At 35.7% G+C, this 17,634-nt stretch overlaps 1 protein-coding gene across 1 annotated transcript in view; it reads left to right on the forward strand.

Annotated features, from left to right (window-relative positions):
* The first annotated feature begins 6,263 nt into the window (after nt 1–6,263).
* Nucleotides 6,264–17,634, forward strand: part of LOC149210892 (uncharacterized) — a 44,730-nt gene continuing 33,359 nt past the window's right edge. The window contains 1 exon segment of the mRNA XM_089399130.1: nt 6,264–8,978. Coding sequence (XP_089255256.1) covers nt 6,264–8,978 — 2,715 coding nt within the window.

Below are 17,634 nucleotides of genomic sequence, written 5' to 3' on the forward strand. Positions count from 1 at the left end.
TAAGTGACCAGCAAAATAAGGAATTAGATAAAGAAATTATTAAGGAAAAAGTCAGAGAAGCTGTGTGGAATCTCCACCCTGATAAGGCACCAGGTCCAGATGGGTTTACAATAGCCTTTTACAGACAAAATTGGGAAATTATCAAAAAAGACCTAATGAGAATGCTAAAAAATGCTTTCCAAATTTTTTTTTGGAGGAAATACAAACTCCTTCCTAGCCCTCATTCCCAAAGAATCCAATCCTACAACTTTTAACAGATATAGGCCAATCTTCTTGTGCAACTCTTCTTATAAGATTCTTACCAAAATTCTAGCAAACAGAATGAAGAAATTACTTCCGAAAATAATCTCAGAAAGCCATGTAGGATTTGTCCCCAAGAGGCAAATCACAGACAATGTGATAATTGTTCAAGAGGCTATCCACATCAGTATACAAAGAAAAGAGAGATGAATGATTGTTAAGTTAGATATGGCTAATGCTTTTGATAGAGTTAACCATAACTTTCTTGCAGCAGCCCTCAAAAGGTTTGGCTTCTCAACAAACTTCATAGAGATTATCCAGGCATGTATTTCAAATCCTTGGATAGCCCCTTTAATCAATGGTCAGCCCAGTACATTTTTCCTAAGCACTCGAGGGCTGAGGCAAGGCTGTCTTCTTTCTCCATTCTTGTACATCATCATGGCTGAATCGCTGAGTGCTATGCTAGAAAACTAGAGAAAAGAGAAAAAAATAACAGGGATCCAAATATCGAGAGGAGTCAAAGATATAAACCATTCTCTCTTTGCAGATGATACCCTTCTCATAGGCGGGGCATCCTGCATTATAGCGAAATGATTCAAAAAAGTCCTAGATGAATTTCTTCTAGCTTCAGGAGGAATCTTAAGCAACTCCAAATGTAGAATACACTACTGGAACACCCCATCAAAAACAATGCAGCGTATCTCTCAAATCCTGGAAATACCTTTACAAATAAATTGGAGCCACTTCACTTATCTTGGGCTACCCTTAGCAAAGGAAGTGGTAAAATCAGAAGTCTGGAACAAGCAAGTAGAGAAAATGAAGGGAAAGATTCAAAATTGGGGAGTGATGTGGCTCAACCTGGCAGGAAGAGTGACATTGATTAAAGTACTTCTCTCGGCCTTGCCTATATATCAATATGCAATCATTATGGCTCCGGAAAGCGCCCACAAGCAAATGGAACTGATAATTAGAAGCTTTCTCTGGCAATGAGGAAAACAAGATAATAAAAAATTCAGCCTTGTAAAATGGGAGCAAGTCACTCTTCCCTATGAGAAAGGAGGTATAGAAATTCGTTTGCCAAGACTAATGAACATTTCCCTAGGGACAAAAATTATCTGGAGAATGATAAATGGGAATGGCCACTGGTGGTCAAAAGTACTATCAATGAAATACTTAAACTGTCATAGAACAAAACTGCTCACTGAAACTATTCTAGACAAGCCATGCACCCAAATCTGGAAACTGGTAAAAAGGATAACCCCTCTCATTAGAGACCAAATATCCAAAAATCCAGCGAATGGAAAAACAATTTCTATATGGGAGGATAGAATAATGGGGAAAAATCCCTTAAATCAACAACAAAATTTAAGGTGACTACAGAGATGGATGGAAGGGAAAATTTTAACACTCTTTATTCTATCTCGGATTGGGATCAGAATAACTAGGTAAGATGGAAAAAGCTGGCAACACCACCAAGACTAAAAAGTAAGTGGGAAATTTTAAAAGCCCATCTGGTAGGGGCTGCCCCCATCAACATAGAAGAGCAGGATGACTTTGTTTGGGATCCAAATGGAGGGTATTACATAGCGAAAATGGGGTACAACCTCCTCCAAAAACTCCACAATCAAAACGACTGGAGCCTTTGGAAGGCAGCTTGGAATTCAGAGAGTTTGCCCAAAACTAAAGTCTTCACATGGATACTTCTCAAATCTAGGAAAGATCCTAGCAAAAACTTGGAGTCAAGTTGTAGAGATAATAAGTACAAATGGAATCTCAAAAATGGACCAGAATGACCTACAACAAGAAGAGAAAGACTGGTACAACAAAGCAATGCTAGAAAACAAAGCAAAAGCAGCAATTACAACAAAAAATAAAGAATATCACACAAACAAGAATTGGAAAATAAGACTGGATGATAAAAGAATTTGTAGAATGGATAAAAGAGCAGGAGAGACACATTCTCTTTTTTGATGGAGCTGCAACAAATAACCCAGGTAAAGCAGGGGTAGGAGGAGTCATCCTAGATCCAAATGGAAAAAAATAATAACCTATGAATGGAGCCTTGGAGAAATGAAAAACAACAGGGCTGAAGCATACAACCTTCTCCTAGGCACAAGGCTTTTAAACAAAAATGCAATCAAGGAGCCTACAATAATAGGGGATTCGGCTATCATAATAGCAGCTTTGGATGCTAAAAGGGACTTCAAAAGCATAGCCATCAACAAAATCTATCAAAGGATCAGAAAAAGCTTTGAAACCCTGAGAAAAATAACCATAAAGCATGTCCTGAGAAATCAAAATAAGGACGCTGATAGTCATGCCAACAAAGCAACTGACAGACCAATTGGGATTGTCAAAGAGAATAATGAAGTTTATGAAGAAAGTATACCTTGACCCCACAACCAGTATGAGGATCAAGAAAGAGGACATAATCCAAAAAATCTCACAAGAACCTTTACAAGGGGGAAAAATATAAAAGAAGAATCAAATACCAACTCAGGTTGGAGAGTACATGAAGAAAGAAGAGAATATAAGTCAACAGAGGTTCTCAACTGTAATCAGCATTGCATAGAGCACTCGACTCTCAAAATCCCAATTTGCTACACTATATGATGAAACAAGATTCCAATTGTCCTCCTCTACTGGGCAAGGTCGGCTTTAGTCGTGTCACCCACGAACCCCTGGATAGTAACAGTCAGATCTCCATGGTCGACTGTGCAAGCTCCCAAGCGACCCGAGATAGCAAGGCATTCAACAACAGCAAGTCTCCCCTCATCCGAGACCAATACATTAGGACAAGAAACCACAAAAGATGTGAAGATTTGCCGCAAAGAAAGCATGAGGAGACAAATGAAGAATCCTTGCACAAGAACTGTTGGATTCGGGGATCAATGGATAAGGAGTGCCAGTAGAGGTATCGGGAGAGGAATCCGATGGAGGCAGATCAAGGGTCATCGGGCGCTAACTTGCACGAGACTTAGTCAAAGCGAAAAGGTGGGAATTCGCAGGAGCGGATATCAGAAGGGGATTAAGTGATAAATGGTTTCTAGTGGGAACCCCCCGATTCCACTCACTGCTGGACACGTAGCAAGCTGGTGGGGCGAGAATACCGCTTTATCGGGCGGGTATTCTCCGCGCGGTTTGCCCACCCGATATCATTGCCCACCGTTGGATATACTGCGTGGGGATCGACGGTTGTGGAGAGACGTGTAGTTTGAATTGATCGACATTAAGTGGTGTCCGTCAGATTTGATGGAGGAAACTTACAGTGGAGATTGAGTCTTTTAATGGCCAGTTTTGATATTCACGCCAAGTTTGTGGAAAAGCGGATCTATAGCCTCATGTGTTTGTTTTATTGCTCGCCTTTTTGAAAGTTAAGTGCGGGTTCTTTGGCTTAGACCGCTGCTTCAACGCTAAGTGTGGGTTTTTGTATTTTTTGAAGTTTTTAAGAAACAGAGTTGTTAAAGTAGTTGTGGGGACTACGCTCCTTGTTGTGCACTACTTTGATCCTGCCCTCCTCGGATTGTACAAGGAACTAGCTTCCTTTTCCCCTTTTTTTTGCAATATATAAAAAGTAACCGACTGTGTTAAAAAAAAAAGAATCTTGTTAGATTGTAAGTATTACATTTTAATTTAACAAATGTTATAAAATTAAATTAAAATAAAATATTTGATTTTGAAATGAGTTATGGTTTTTGAACGTGGTATTGATAAGTTATGGTATTGGAACAAAACCTATATTAGTATGACACTTGACGAATATAATTTTTTTAAACTATTATGGAGGTGGTGAAATTTTTTTGTAGAGGCAGTTTTTGAATCGTGTTTTTGATAGTGGAAATGGATTCAGCACCATAAAAAATGTCTAAAACACCTAAAATTTTAAAGTTTAACAACTATAACTTGGATTTACAAAAATCCTTGCCATATTTTCTTTAAATATGACTAGAATTTCCGACTAATTAGACTACGACTTGTGATCTTAATGTCTCGGCGCTTCATTTCTTCCTGCCATTTCCGTAATTGCTTCTAAAAGTCACCTCCACTTCTGAGTACCTCTACTTCTTCAAGACTCTTGAGGCTCGCTAATCCTTGGGGTGTGTTTGTCAGTTTGTTTCAGTATTTGAGTCGGAAATACTTTAATAATGGCATTGTTGTATTTTGCAAATTTGGAAACCTTTTTAAACGGCTAAAATGTTTTACAATGAGCTCCTCTAGCTTTGGAAATGCTATAGCTTCTCCAAATTCCTCTCGAAATTCAACACATCTGTCATTGTGCGACAACCTTAGTCTTCTCAAATTAGGAATTTTTGCAGTCCTTTATAAACAGTGGCCAGGGAGTCATCGTATTGTAACTCCAAGTCATAGGTTCTGAAGCGCAAATATTTGAGAACAATTATTATTAGGTTAATTTGTTTATTTTAGAATAAAGATTAAGGAATTTTAATTTAATTATTAGGTAGATAGTAAGGATATAATATTTACAAATAAAAAGTTGAAATTTATATCTAAAATATTTATGTTTTTTTTCCTTTTTAATTAAATTAATTAATTAAAAAAATATCACATGTCATATGAAATAAGTTATGATTTTTTGGGCATGTGATATTGATAATCCGTGGTATTGACCCATACTATTACAGCAAAGCTATGGTTAAAAATCTTGCAACAAGTTTTTTTTAAACATTTATTTAACTTATATATTAATTCTTTTATCATTAATAATAATATGAATAATAATAATTTAGTTAATTTTTATAATTTTTTAATTTTAAGAATATGAAATTAATGAAATATATACTTTGATGCCTATATAGATTAAAGTGTATCCACATATATAACCATTTAATTTATATCGCTATATTAGTATTATTTTTTTATTATTAAAATTAATGTTCTCTTTATTTTTTTATACTTTAATTAAAAAACTGTGTCTTTTTATACCTTAATTAAAAGACCTAGAAGAAAAAGTTAGTTAACAAAGCAAAATATTGATAAATAAATGAAATAGTGGAAGAGGTTTTGCTTTACATTGATTGATTAAAGATAAGTTAGTTAATGAGGCAAAGTATTGATTGATAGATGGAATAAAGTAAGATGTTTGGCTATATTGATGGATGGTTTTTTAAATGAAAAGAACCTTATTTGTTTAGTAAATTTATTTTTTTAATAAAAAAACTTTTTCCGTTTAATAAATTTATATTAATAATATTAATTTTTTTAATAATTATATTTAATAAAATGAAATATTAATTAAATTTAAATTAATTAATTAAAAAATTTAATTAGTTATTATTTATTTATTTATTTTTATTTTTTTACCTTTATCACATAAATATTACATAAATAATTAACCATTTGTTTAAAATGAATAGATTCATACATACACTCAGGAAGACAAGTAGTTATTTCTTTGTTTTCTTAGGAGGCTTAAGAAATAGCTATCTTTTCATTTCTTCTATACATTGGCGATCGAAGAGATTTCGAAACAAAAGCAAATCAAAGAAACTAAAAATAGTACTAGTCGTTTGGGTTTTAGAGGTTAGATTGGTACTTGGAAGTTGGGTATGTATAAGACTAGGTTTGAAAATTGAGTCTGGTGTCTCTGTCAGGAGGTATCACGGAGGTACGTAGGTTCAATTCTTACTCTTCGAATGGTTTGTCGCGTCAAAATCAGATATGCCGAGGCCCCATAACAAAAGACAGTCTGTGATTTTCAAAATTCTCCTTCCCTTTAATCTTTCATTATGATTGGGATTCCACCCAACGATACGTAGGTTCAATTCTTACTCTTCGAATGGTTTGTCGCGTCAAAACCAAGGCCCCATAACAAAAGATAGTCTGTGATTTTCAAAATTCTCATTTCCTTTAATCTTTCATTATAATAATGGTTTGTCGCGTCAAAACCAAGGCCCCATAACAAAAGATAGTCTGTGATTTTCAAAATTCTCATTTCCTTTAATCTTTCATTATAATTAGGATTCCACCCAAGGGTACGATGATAGCGTTCACGACAAGGAATCATGTCGTTAATCCACGATGAAGGTCAGATTGCTCCCTCACTGCTTGTTTGTTTGAAAAAGAGTGGGGAGACAAGTGAGAAGGAAAAGAGGAGATTGAAGGAAAGGAGTCTCGTCGAAGAGGAACAGAAGAAAAACATGGCAGAAACAGATTTTCTTGTTTCGTCTATAGAAGATATGACTTCAATGCTCACTGAAAATCTCTTAGAAGAGAGTTTCAGAAAGGATTTCAAGTCTCTCTGTGACGATATTGAGAAAGTTGAGGATTTTCTGTCAGTGGAGCACTGCGGAGCAGCTGGCAATGTCTCCAAATTTTTTTTCAGCAATGGGATGAGTCGCAAGATTAATAAGTTAAATTGCAGATTTGTGAATTTTCAATTACGCTGGTTCTGTCCTCCATGTGAAGGCGCAGATATGAATCCTTCTGCTGAAACAAGTAGACGGAATGCAAGTGCTCATATTCCTAAAGAGCAACCAATACCAGTGGGCATGGAAATTGACATTACAAAGATTTCTGATCTATTACTGCAACAACAAGGCCATCAAGTAATTGCCGTTGTGGGCAGGGAAGGGCAGGGCAAAACTCTTCTGGTCCAAACAGTTTTTAACATGCAAAGTGTGGAGGAACATTTTGAACATCGTTTTTGGGTGGTAGTATCTCAGAAATTGGATGTTGATAATGTGCTCAAGCAAATGGGAAGGGCTCTAAAACGTGAGGATTTCAGCAAGGAAAAGATTAGGGAGCCCCATGTTGATTTAGAAGGAAAAAGGTGTCTGTTTGTTTTCGATGACGTGTGGGATAGAGATGCTCTAGTTCAGCTACTTGAACCAATTGTGTTTCCAATCCAAAGCAATTATAAGATTGTCATCACCAGCCGTAATACGAATGTTGCAGAAGGTTTGCGATATGTTCACACCCACCACCTAAATCGTTTATCTGAGGATGATAGCAGAACATTGTTCTCCAATTATGCTTCCGTAGAACTCCCAGAAGAGGAGCTGAAGAATTTAGAAAAATGTTGTGGGTCGCCTTTGGCCATCAAAGCAATTGGGGCGTCTATGGCAAGCGGTAGATGGCTTCCCAATGATTCGAAAGCTTCTGTGAGCTGTCTGAATCAACTCGGCGCAATGAGCGGCAGCGACAGCGTTATCCCGGCTTTAAAGTTAAGTTACGAGGTTCTGCCTGATGACTTGAAGCCTTGTTTTCTGTACTTTTCTGTGTTTCCTAAAAATATGGAAATAGAATGTGAATATTTATTGCATATGTGGATTGCCCAAGGATTTGTTTCTGGCGCTTCTTTATACAACATAGGGCGTTTTTACATAGAGGAACTTATTGGGCGATGCCTTATTGAAGTTTCCCAAGTTGGTGGGGATGGGCGAGTAAAGGTTTGCAAAATTCATAATTTGCTGCATGATTTAGCTGTTCGTGAGTCACATACTGAATGTTTATTAAAGCCAGGAGAATGTTTGTTAAATGCCGAAGAAGAAGTGGGGAGATCAAGAGTACAAGGGCGGGGCCTGCGTACAATTTCATTGATTAAAAACGATATATCTGCAATCAAAGAGGCCTTCAAGTGTCCAGAGCTCCGTATTTTATTGTTATCTCAAAATTTTTCCCTTAAATCAATCTCTGCAAGTTTTTTTAGCAATCTAACATATCTAACAGTGCTAGATTTAAGCGACACTGCCCTCAGTACATTGCCCAAATCCATTGGTAAATTAAAACATCTGAAGTTTTTGAATTTGTCGAGCACAGGCCTCTTGGACATGCCAGAGTGCTTGAGTGGTCTGGTGCGCCTTCAGTATCTGAATGTTAGTCATTGTTCCAATCTAAAAAATCTGCATTCAGGGATAAGTAGGAACAAGCTTATGCTATATCTGAATATGGAGGGTTGCGGAAAATTGAAGTGGCTGCCTAAGGGAATATCGAAGCTGAGCCATCTGCAGACACTCAAAGGTACTCTATCTGGTGCTCGTAACGACGCCAAAGCTTTGCAGCTGAGCGATCTCAAAGGATTGATTAATTTGCGACACCTTGCATTAGAAATCGGTCGGCCTTCAGAAAATATTGCTCAACCAGAGGAGGGAACTTTTGGGGAAATGAAAAAGATGCAGAACCTCTCCGTGATAAACAACGGTTCAAGCCACCTCAATCTTCCGAGTGACATGGGAGACATGGATCGCCTTCAAGTAGTTTGCTTACGTAAATGTGTGATCCCAAGTTGGATATTTGAGCTTCCTAGCCTCACGGAGCTTGATTTACAAAAAGATGATTCCATAGGCAGTGTCTATAAAAGACTAGCCTTCATCCCTAATCTGAAGAAGCTACACTTGTCGGACAATGACACCTGTATTGAGTTTCCAAAGGAGTTTGGAGAATGCACGGCGTTTCCAAAGCTGGAAGAGCTCATGGTAGACAGTTTTAGCCGTTTGGAAAAGTTTCCGTCGTTGCAGGATACAGCAATGCCAATGTTAAAGTATTTCCGACTCAGATGGTGTCACAGATTGAGAAATATAGCCCAAGGATTGGAGCGCCTCAAGAGTCTCAAAGAAGTAGAGATACTGAGGAATAAAGGTGACCGAGACCTTTGGGAAGGTGAATGGCTACGAACTTTGAAAGAGAGACGCATTAAGCCCAAAGTGTCCCGATATGATCAAACTACAATTGATGGAATTGACAGCTCGACACTTCAGTGGCGGTACACTTGTTGCACGGTATATTGAAGCAGGTATATTTGAAGTAGGAAATGAGAGATATAAATTCTATAATTACAGCATGCATGCTTCTATTTAAATTTTATATTTTAGATGATCAAACTTGTATTTAGAAGTTTTCATGTATGGAAAGTTTGTTTTAACTGATACTCCAACCAGGGAGAATGCAGAGCAGCAAGATCTTTAAGGTCTGAGAGAGGCTGTTGTCAGTAATCTTTTTTTGAATATGGTTGCACACTGATTTATCCTGTGATTTACGCCGAAGAATTTCTCATAAACCTGATATGGACCACAGAAGCCTCAATTCAACAAATGAAACAAGATTCCTAACTATGAAGATTTATTCCCATTTTATCATGGAGATTTTTAATCTATAAATAGTCTGAGTTACAATATCATAAGCCAATATGATGGCTAATGGATACCACATGTCATAAAAATCATAACTCCCTTTATAATGTACTTATTCACCTAACATCTTTTTAATTAAGCAATTTAACTAAAAAGGTAAAATGAGCATAACTAGTTTGGAGATAAATCTCCATCATTGAATTGTTTATATGTTTTTTTTTTTTAATATTTTATGGAGGTTAAATCCCTACCATTCACTTAATAATTATTGATAATTAAATTAAAATTTTGAAAGCCCTATTCCAAAATAAACATGGCTATGTTGATAATTAAAACACAAAAAAACATAATCGAATTATTACTTTTTAACTCCAATTCATTGAATTATTGGGATACAATTAAATAAATCCAAAATATTCATAAAGAATGTCATGGAACATCTTTGCAAAAAATGCTAATTATAACCTACAAAGTACTTATTTTTACCAAAAAAATATATATGATAACCCAGAATAATCAACACACTTCAATAAATATGAAAACAAAAAGATTAAAATTATATTGTATGATGAACTATTTACAATTAGTTTTTTCTTTTTTAATTAACTATATGAGACATATATGAACATGCAAGTCTTATATGACTAGCACAACCACATTAATAAATGTAGTTGATATATGTAGTAGGCCTCAACTTAATATATGCTAGCACAACCACATTAATAAATGTTGTTGAAAAACAACATAAACTTTATTGGTATAGATCTAATATTAATAATAATATTCATATGCATATTGATAAATATATAATAATAATTATAATAAATATTAATTTATATTTATATTTATTATATTAATATAATTAATATTATTTTACATTAATTAATTTTTATTAATCAATTATATTAATAAATAAACAACATATTATTAAGTTATTATTAATTTTAATATTAATAAATAATTATTTATAATTAATATTCATATTAATAATTAATTAACATTAGGGGAGGCAGGCGCAAGAGGGCTCCTCTGTAGCCCCGAGGAACATTTGGAGACCAAATATGCATGGGGATTGGAAATGACCACCAATAATAAGGCAGAGCTCTTTGTCTTGTGGAAAGGTCTGGATATTGTTATAGCCCTAAGAATAAAGAGAATAAACATAGTGGGAGACTCAATGTTGGTCATACGAATGTTCTCAAATGGACATTTTATTGACAACAACTCGCCCATCTTTAAATGAATAAACCTCCAATACGTAAATTTGAGCAACATTTCATTTTTCATGTTCTCTGGTGATTGAATTCGGGTGTCGTTGAAATGGAAAATTGAGGCGTTATATTGGGAGTCAAGAGGTATGAGTTGGATAGGAGGACCGGCAACTACCTCCCTATCCCTTGATTTAATGTAGGACAGACTCTTAATAACTCAAAGAAGGACTCCCAATGTTGGTGGGATGGCACAGAGGTGAGGTTGCAGACGAATGGATAGGTGGAGCATGAGCATGATGCATGGCGATCTTCCAGACCTCCAGGGAAGCACAGTGTATGGTTTTAAGACGATGTCAAAGAGGAGTGGGGAGGATGCGAGGATCCCACCATTTCGGAGAATTTGCAGGATCATACATAGTAGTAGAGAATTAATAGTGAGGAGGAATTTTGTTGCAAATTTCCTATGAACATGGTTTGCTAGATCTCTAGGGAAAAATGTATATTTAATGAGAGTTCAGCTCAAAGACCTCCATGGGTTAATCACACGAGCAACGGAATTTGGAGTGAAAGGAGAGCGGGGAATATAAAAGTCACCAGCACCCCCAGTACTGTTGCTCATAGTTAAAGGCTTGGTGTACAATGGTGAATACATTGAGAGATGGCTTAGCGTTAAAATGAGTGCATCAAGATATCATGGTGGGAACCCTTCTGAGGAGGAGTTGGCATGCTAGAAGTGGGTCGTTGAATTCCTGTTCAAGCTAATCATGGGGAGACTCAACCTCATCACTCAATGAGTGGAATTGTTGGAAAATGGCAGGGTTGTTAACACTGAGAGAATCAATGTGAAGTTTGAGGTTGTGGAGGAAACCTTGGAGCGAAAAAATGTAAAGATGGAGATAGGCATTCTCACTACCAATTCAGAGTTGGTTGGTGACAGTGTGTTCGCCGAGGTCAAAGAGATAATTACAGGGCTACCGAAGGAGGTTGTAGCAAAAATTCAGAGCGATGGAGGAGCTGGCGACTCTGGTGCATGATCGAGCAACTGAGGAAATTCTATTGGCGAGCACAAGGGGAAGCTCAATCTTGGATAATGTTTCTTTATGCTTTGTAGATGTATTTTGTTGTTAGGACTATACTTCTGGATCTATGGTCAATTTCAGTGTTTTTTAATAGTATATAAGGCTACTAGGATAAACAAAACTGCTTGAAGGCTATACTGGACAAAGAAGCATATGCTAAGTTTGCAGGAAGTTTTTTTATCCTACTATAAAACAGTGCTGGCCATGAAATCCAGATTTTGAATATGTTAAAAAATTTACTGCATAACATAAATGATTACTGAGAGGAATAAATATAAGAAATAACCAACAACAACCATAAACACATAAACACAAATGTTTATCCGGGAAAACCCCAAATCTGGGGAAAAAACCCAACCTAATAAGATCTTATTAGCATTGGCCAAAACCCTGGCCAATCCGACCAAGTGAGCCTTCACTGCTCACCTCCAGGTTTTGCATTATAATGAAGTCCTTCCAGCCTTTTATAAGCTCCATTACATATAATACCATGAGCAGAATACTATGGGTGCACAATACCATGTGCCCCAAAACCATCACTGTTTAACCTGGTCAACTTTGACTCTATCCTGAGTCAAGTTTACCTAACAATTCGCCCCTTAAACTTGAATTGGGGTTCCTTGACTAACTCCAACCAAACCTGCTAACTGAGACAATCCCGCTCACTCTAGCTCTTACCCCCCTCAAAGTTTTTACCTGGGGTATTGTTAACCCGACATCCCCCCTATCACCTAGGAAGCTCCATTACATATAATACCATGAGCAGAATACTATGGGTGCACAATGCCATGTGCCCCAAAACCATCACTGTTTAACCTGGTCAACTTTGACTCTATCCTGAGTCAAGTTTACCTAATAGAATACAAAGTATCTGTTCTATTTAAAAATAATAATTAATATTAACATGAATACTAATATTAATATTAATATTAATTATTGTTAATTAATCAATTATTTATTTATTGAGAAAATCGTTGATGTTGGACCATGGTTAACCATAATTATAAACCCAAGTGATTTTTATTAAACCCAAGGATCAATATTATAAACCCTATGAATAATATTATACCCTTGGAATATGAACCCAAGGTATTATAAACCCAAGGTAATAATAAATATAAGGGATTAATATTAAAAACCCAAGGAAATAATATTAAACCCAAGGGAATAATATTATAAACCCTAGGTATATAAACCCCAAGATAAATATTATAAACCCTAAAATAATCATGGTTGACCATGGTTGATTTTCATATAGAGACAATCTTTGTCACAATGTGATGTTGGACCATGGTTTACCATGGTTAACATGTTTGATTTCCATATGGGGCCAATTTTTGTCACAATGCGACATTGGACCATGGTTGATTTTCTTATTGAGAAATATTTGTCATAATATGACGTTGGACCATGGTTGACCATGATTATAAACCCAAGGGATTTATATTAAACCCAATGACCAATATTTTAAACCCTATGAATAATATTATACCCTAGCAATATGAACCCTTAGATTAACAAACCCAATGGATTGATATCATAATCCCAGGGGAATAATAAACTCAACGGATTAATATTATAAACCCAAGGTATATAAACCCTAAGATAAATATTATAAACCCTAAAATAAACATGGTTTACCATGGTTGTTTTTCATATTGAGTCAATCTTTGTCACAATGGGATGTTGGACCATGGTAGACCATGGTTGACCATGGTTGATTTTCATATTGAGACAATCTTTGCCACAATGTGACATTGGACCATGGTTGACCATGATTATAAACCCAAGGGATTTATATTAAACCCTAGAATTAATATTATAAACCCTATGAATAATATTATACCCTAGGAATATGAAACCTTAAATCCCAAGGGAATAATAAACCCAAGTGATTAATTCTAAAACCCTAATGTATTATAAATCCAAAGGAATAATATTAAACCCAAGGGATTAATATTATAAACCCAATGTATATAAACCCTAACATAAATATTATAAACCCTAAAACAAATATGGTTGACCATGGTTCATTTTCATATTGAGACAATCTTTATCACAATGTGATGTTGTACCATGGTTGATTTTCATATTGAGAAAATATCTGATGTTGGATCATGGTTGACCATGGTTATAAACCCAAGGGATTTATATTAAACCTAAGGATTTATATTATAAAACATAGGCATAATATTATACCGTAGGAAAATGAACCCTTAGATTAATAAACCTAACAAATTAATATTATAAACCCAATAGAATAATAAACCCAAGGAATTAATACTAAAAGCCCGAGGGAATAATATTAAAACCAAGGGATTAATATTTTAAGCCCCAGGTATATAAACCATAAGATAAATACTATAAACCCTAAACTAAACATAGTTGATCATGGTTTACCATTTTTTATTTTCATATTGAGACAATCTTTGTCACAATGTGACATTGGATCATGGTTAACCATGGCTGACCATGGTTGATTTTCATATTGAGACAATTTTTGTCACAATGAGACATTTGACCATGATTGGTTTTCATTATAAACCCTATGAATACTATTACACCTTGGGAATATGAACCCTTAGATTAATAGACCCAATAGATTGATATTATAAACCTAATGGAATAATAAACCCAAGGGATTAATATTATAAACCGTAGCTATATAAAACCTAAGATAAATACTATAAACCCAAAAATAAGCATGGTTGACCATGGTTTATTTTCATATTGAGATAATCTTTGTCACAATGCAATGTTGGACAATGGTTGACCATTGTTAATTTTCATATTGAGACAATATTTGTCATAATGCGATATTGGAACATGGTTGACAATGGATGTCCATGGTTGATTTTCATATTGAGACAATCTTCGTCACAATGCAACATTGGACCATGGTTGACCATGGTTTATTTCCATTTTGAAACAATCTTTGTCACAATGAGGCATTGGACCATGGTTGACCATGGCTAACCATGGTTGATTTTCATATTGAGATAATCTTTGTCACAATGTGACATTATACCATGGTTGACCATCATTATAAACCCATGGTATTTATATTAAACCCTAGCATTAATATTATAAACCTTATGAATAATATTACACCTGTTGTAGCGGCTACAACCACCCTCCAAAATTTTGCCTTAGCTTCATTTTGAAGCCTCCCTACTAACCATCCTTACCGGCATGCCTTGCACTGTCAAGTACACAAGCTTCAGTGGTTTTCTAGCAAATTGCCAGCCTGTGTGTTGTCCCTTAAGAAACCAATTTCCTGGTTGTGTAGAAATTGTGCTTAAGACATTAATGTTTATTGTTTATGTCACTTAGTTGTATGTTGTATTCTCAAATGAAGGACTTGAAAGACCTGGTTTTAAACCCTCAATACTTAGGTGACATGAAAGTCTCAGAATTCCATTTGATTGCTGAATATAAATGTTGAATGAAGAATGCTTAGAGAAGTTAGAGACAATATGTTGTTTTACACATAAACTACTATCTGTAACTTAGAAGAATTGCAGAGGTAGGAACTTCAAGTATAGGAGTGCTCTTTTAAGGAAATTTAACTTCATTCACATAAGCAAACAAAGACCTGCAGCTTCATTACCATACTTAAAGGAAAGAAGACATATGATGACACATAACAGAGAAGTTACAAAATCATACCCAACAATGTGTGGAAAACTTCTGATTCTTTCATTAATCAATAGTTTTATCAAGAATATAGTGGCCTAGTCTCTCGGTTCTTCAAAATTCGAACCCTTTTTCTATAATTTTGCCTCTTTTTATACATCATGTGACAGTTGATAATCACCAAAACTGTCAAACTACTTAACTATCTCCTAACTGTCTAAAGTAAAAGTCATTACAGAATATTACATTAGAGGGTAAAAGACACCTCATTCTCAAGAAAACAAAACAACAAGAAGTAACAGAAATTAGAAAACTGATGATGGTTGCTCACTGTTCGGGTCTATGGCTTGACTGCTGATGAAGTCTCTCTGTAGAAGTTATGATAATAATTAAACTGTTTTAACACAACAAACTGCATTTTAACAAAACTCTGTGCATGAACTTGGGCCCACGTATGTATCAGAAATGTTCTAATTGGCTAAAATGTAAAGAAACCCTTATGGCCCACATATATATCAGGAGTGTTCCGATTGGCAGAAACACGAAGAAACCCGACCAATCACCGTTCCTTTGGAGTTTCGGTCATCGCCACTAATTCTAGTTATTCTACTAAAACAACGGAATTGGTTGATTACGCGGAATATGGCTTACCACGGAACTAAAAAGACTTCAAACTCTGGTTCATAATCTGATCGCGTCTGCCTTTTCCACAGACGTTTTCCTTCCCCATGAACCTGATATGGAAACAAAACTGCAATTTAAAGATTTCTCGGGTCCAAAATTTATAATAAATTTCATGCACTTTTCGACGCGATATCCATCAGATCTCATCCTTTCCTGATGAGCGGATATGATTAATCCAGATTTCAACGGATTAAATCACATTCTATAAGCCATCGCACTCATTTTCCAAATTAAACCTTGCCCTTGTTAACCGCGCGATTACCGTCGGATCTGCATTCTTCAAACGGACGGTCCTGATCAACTAAGGTGTTAACCCGATTTTATAACTTCTCGTGTGTGATTTCCGATTAAACTTCATTCTTTTTATCCATGCAACTACCGTCGGATCTGGTGCCTGTCAATTGGAAGGCTCAAATCTTCTCGCGGGTTTATCATGTTCAAAAGTCGTCAATAAAGTAAAACAACTTATTTATTTCTAAATTTCCGCATTTTCTCTTTTTCCCATTATAACATAATATTTGATTTTTTTCCTTTTTGCGATAAAACTAAAAATAAAATTAAAAGGACAATGGATGCTACAACATCTGGCTCCACCTGGGGAAAGTGCTTTTTCCACAGAAGCACTAAGAACGGCAGATCAGTGCCTTCACCTCAGGCATGGAGTCATATATTGCTTAGCAAATTTAAATTCTATGGAATTTGTACAACGAATTCACTCCGATATATACAATGATAGGATGCTTGTGCTTCAGAACTGAAAATACTACTTGCGGCACTGCCCATTGATAGGCAACTATAGAGTTTCACCATTAATATTCTCCAAGAAGAATGTATTATTTGCCCTTTCTTCTATGATCCTGAATGGACCATACTAGAGAGGATCAAACTTTCCATATTTACCCTTATCTTCTCTTCTAGTATCCCACCTTAATACCAGGTCTCCAACCTTAAAATCAATTTATCTGGCTTTTCTGTCAAAAATACTCTTCATCTTTAATTGATACATAATCAAATCGTCTCTTACCTTATCCATTCTTTCGCTTAATTCCACTACCTTATGCAGCCTTCTTATCAGAGCATTGGGTTCTTATTTTGCCTCCTAAATCATTGCAATCACAGGCTTCACAGGATAACTAGGGAACAGAGCATGGGTTCCATACATTAACTCAAAAGGTGATTTTCCTGTAAACCTTCTTGTAGTCACTCGAACAACCCATAGAGCAAACTCTAATTTAGAATCCAAGTATTTTTGATTCTCTGCAATAGTTTTATTAAGGATCTTCATCAATGTTTTGTTAGTATATTCAGTGAATCCATTTCCCTGTGGATGATAAGTTGTTGAATGAGATAAAATAACATTATACTTCTGACAAAAGCAACAAACTTACTTGAACTTAAGACTTGGGCATTGTCTGTTATGATTTTGACAGGGCATCCAAATTTGCTGAAAATATTTTCCTCAAAGAACTTCATCACCACCTGGTCATTTCCCCTTTTAGTAGGTATAGCTTCTACCCACTTGGTGAAATAATCGGTAGCTGTGAGAACCCACTTGTGCTATCCACTTGAAGGTGGGTTAATCTCTCCAACAAAATCTAGTCCCCATTGTCTGAATGGTTCTTCTATGAAGACTGGGATCAAAAGCAAGGGAGCTAACCTCTTCTTCTCAACAAAAAGCTGACACTTATGACAACT

This window comes from Pinus tabuliformis, chromosome 1_2 (assembly GCF_031772625.1).
Source record: "Pinus tabuliformis cultivar Carrire ecotype Pingquan chromosome 1_2, CPIR1, whole genome shotgun sequence".
In the NCBI taxonomy this organism is placed as follows: Eukaryota; Viridiplantae; Streptophyta; class Pinopsida; order Pinales; family Pinaceae; genus Pinus; species Pinus tabuliformis.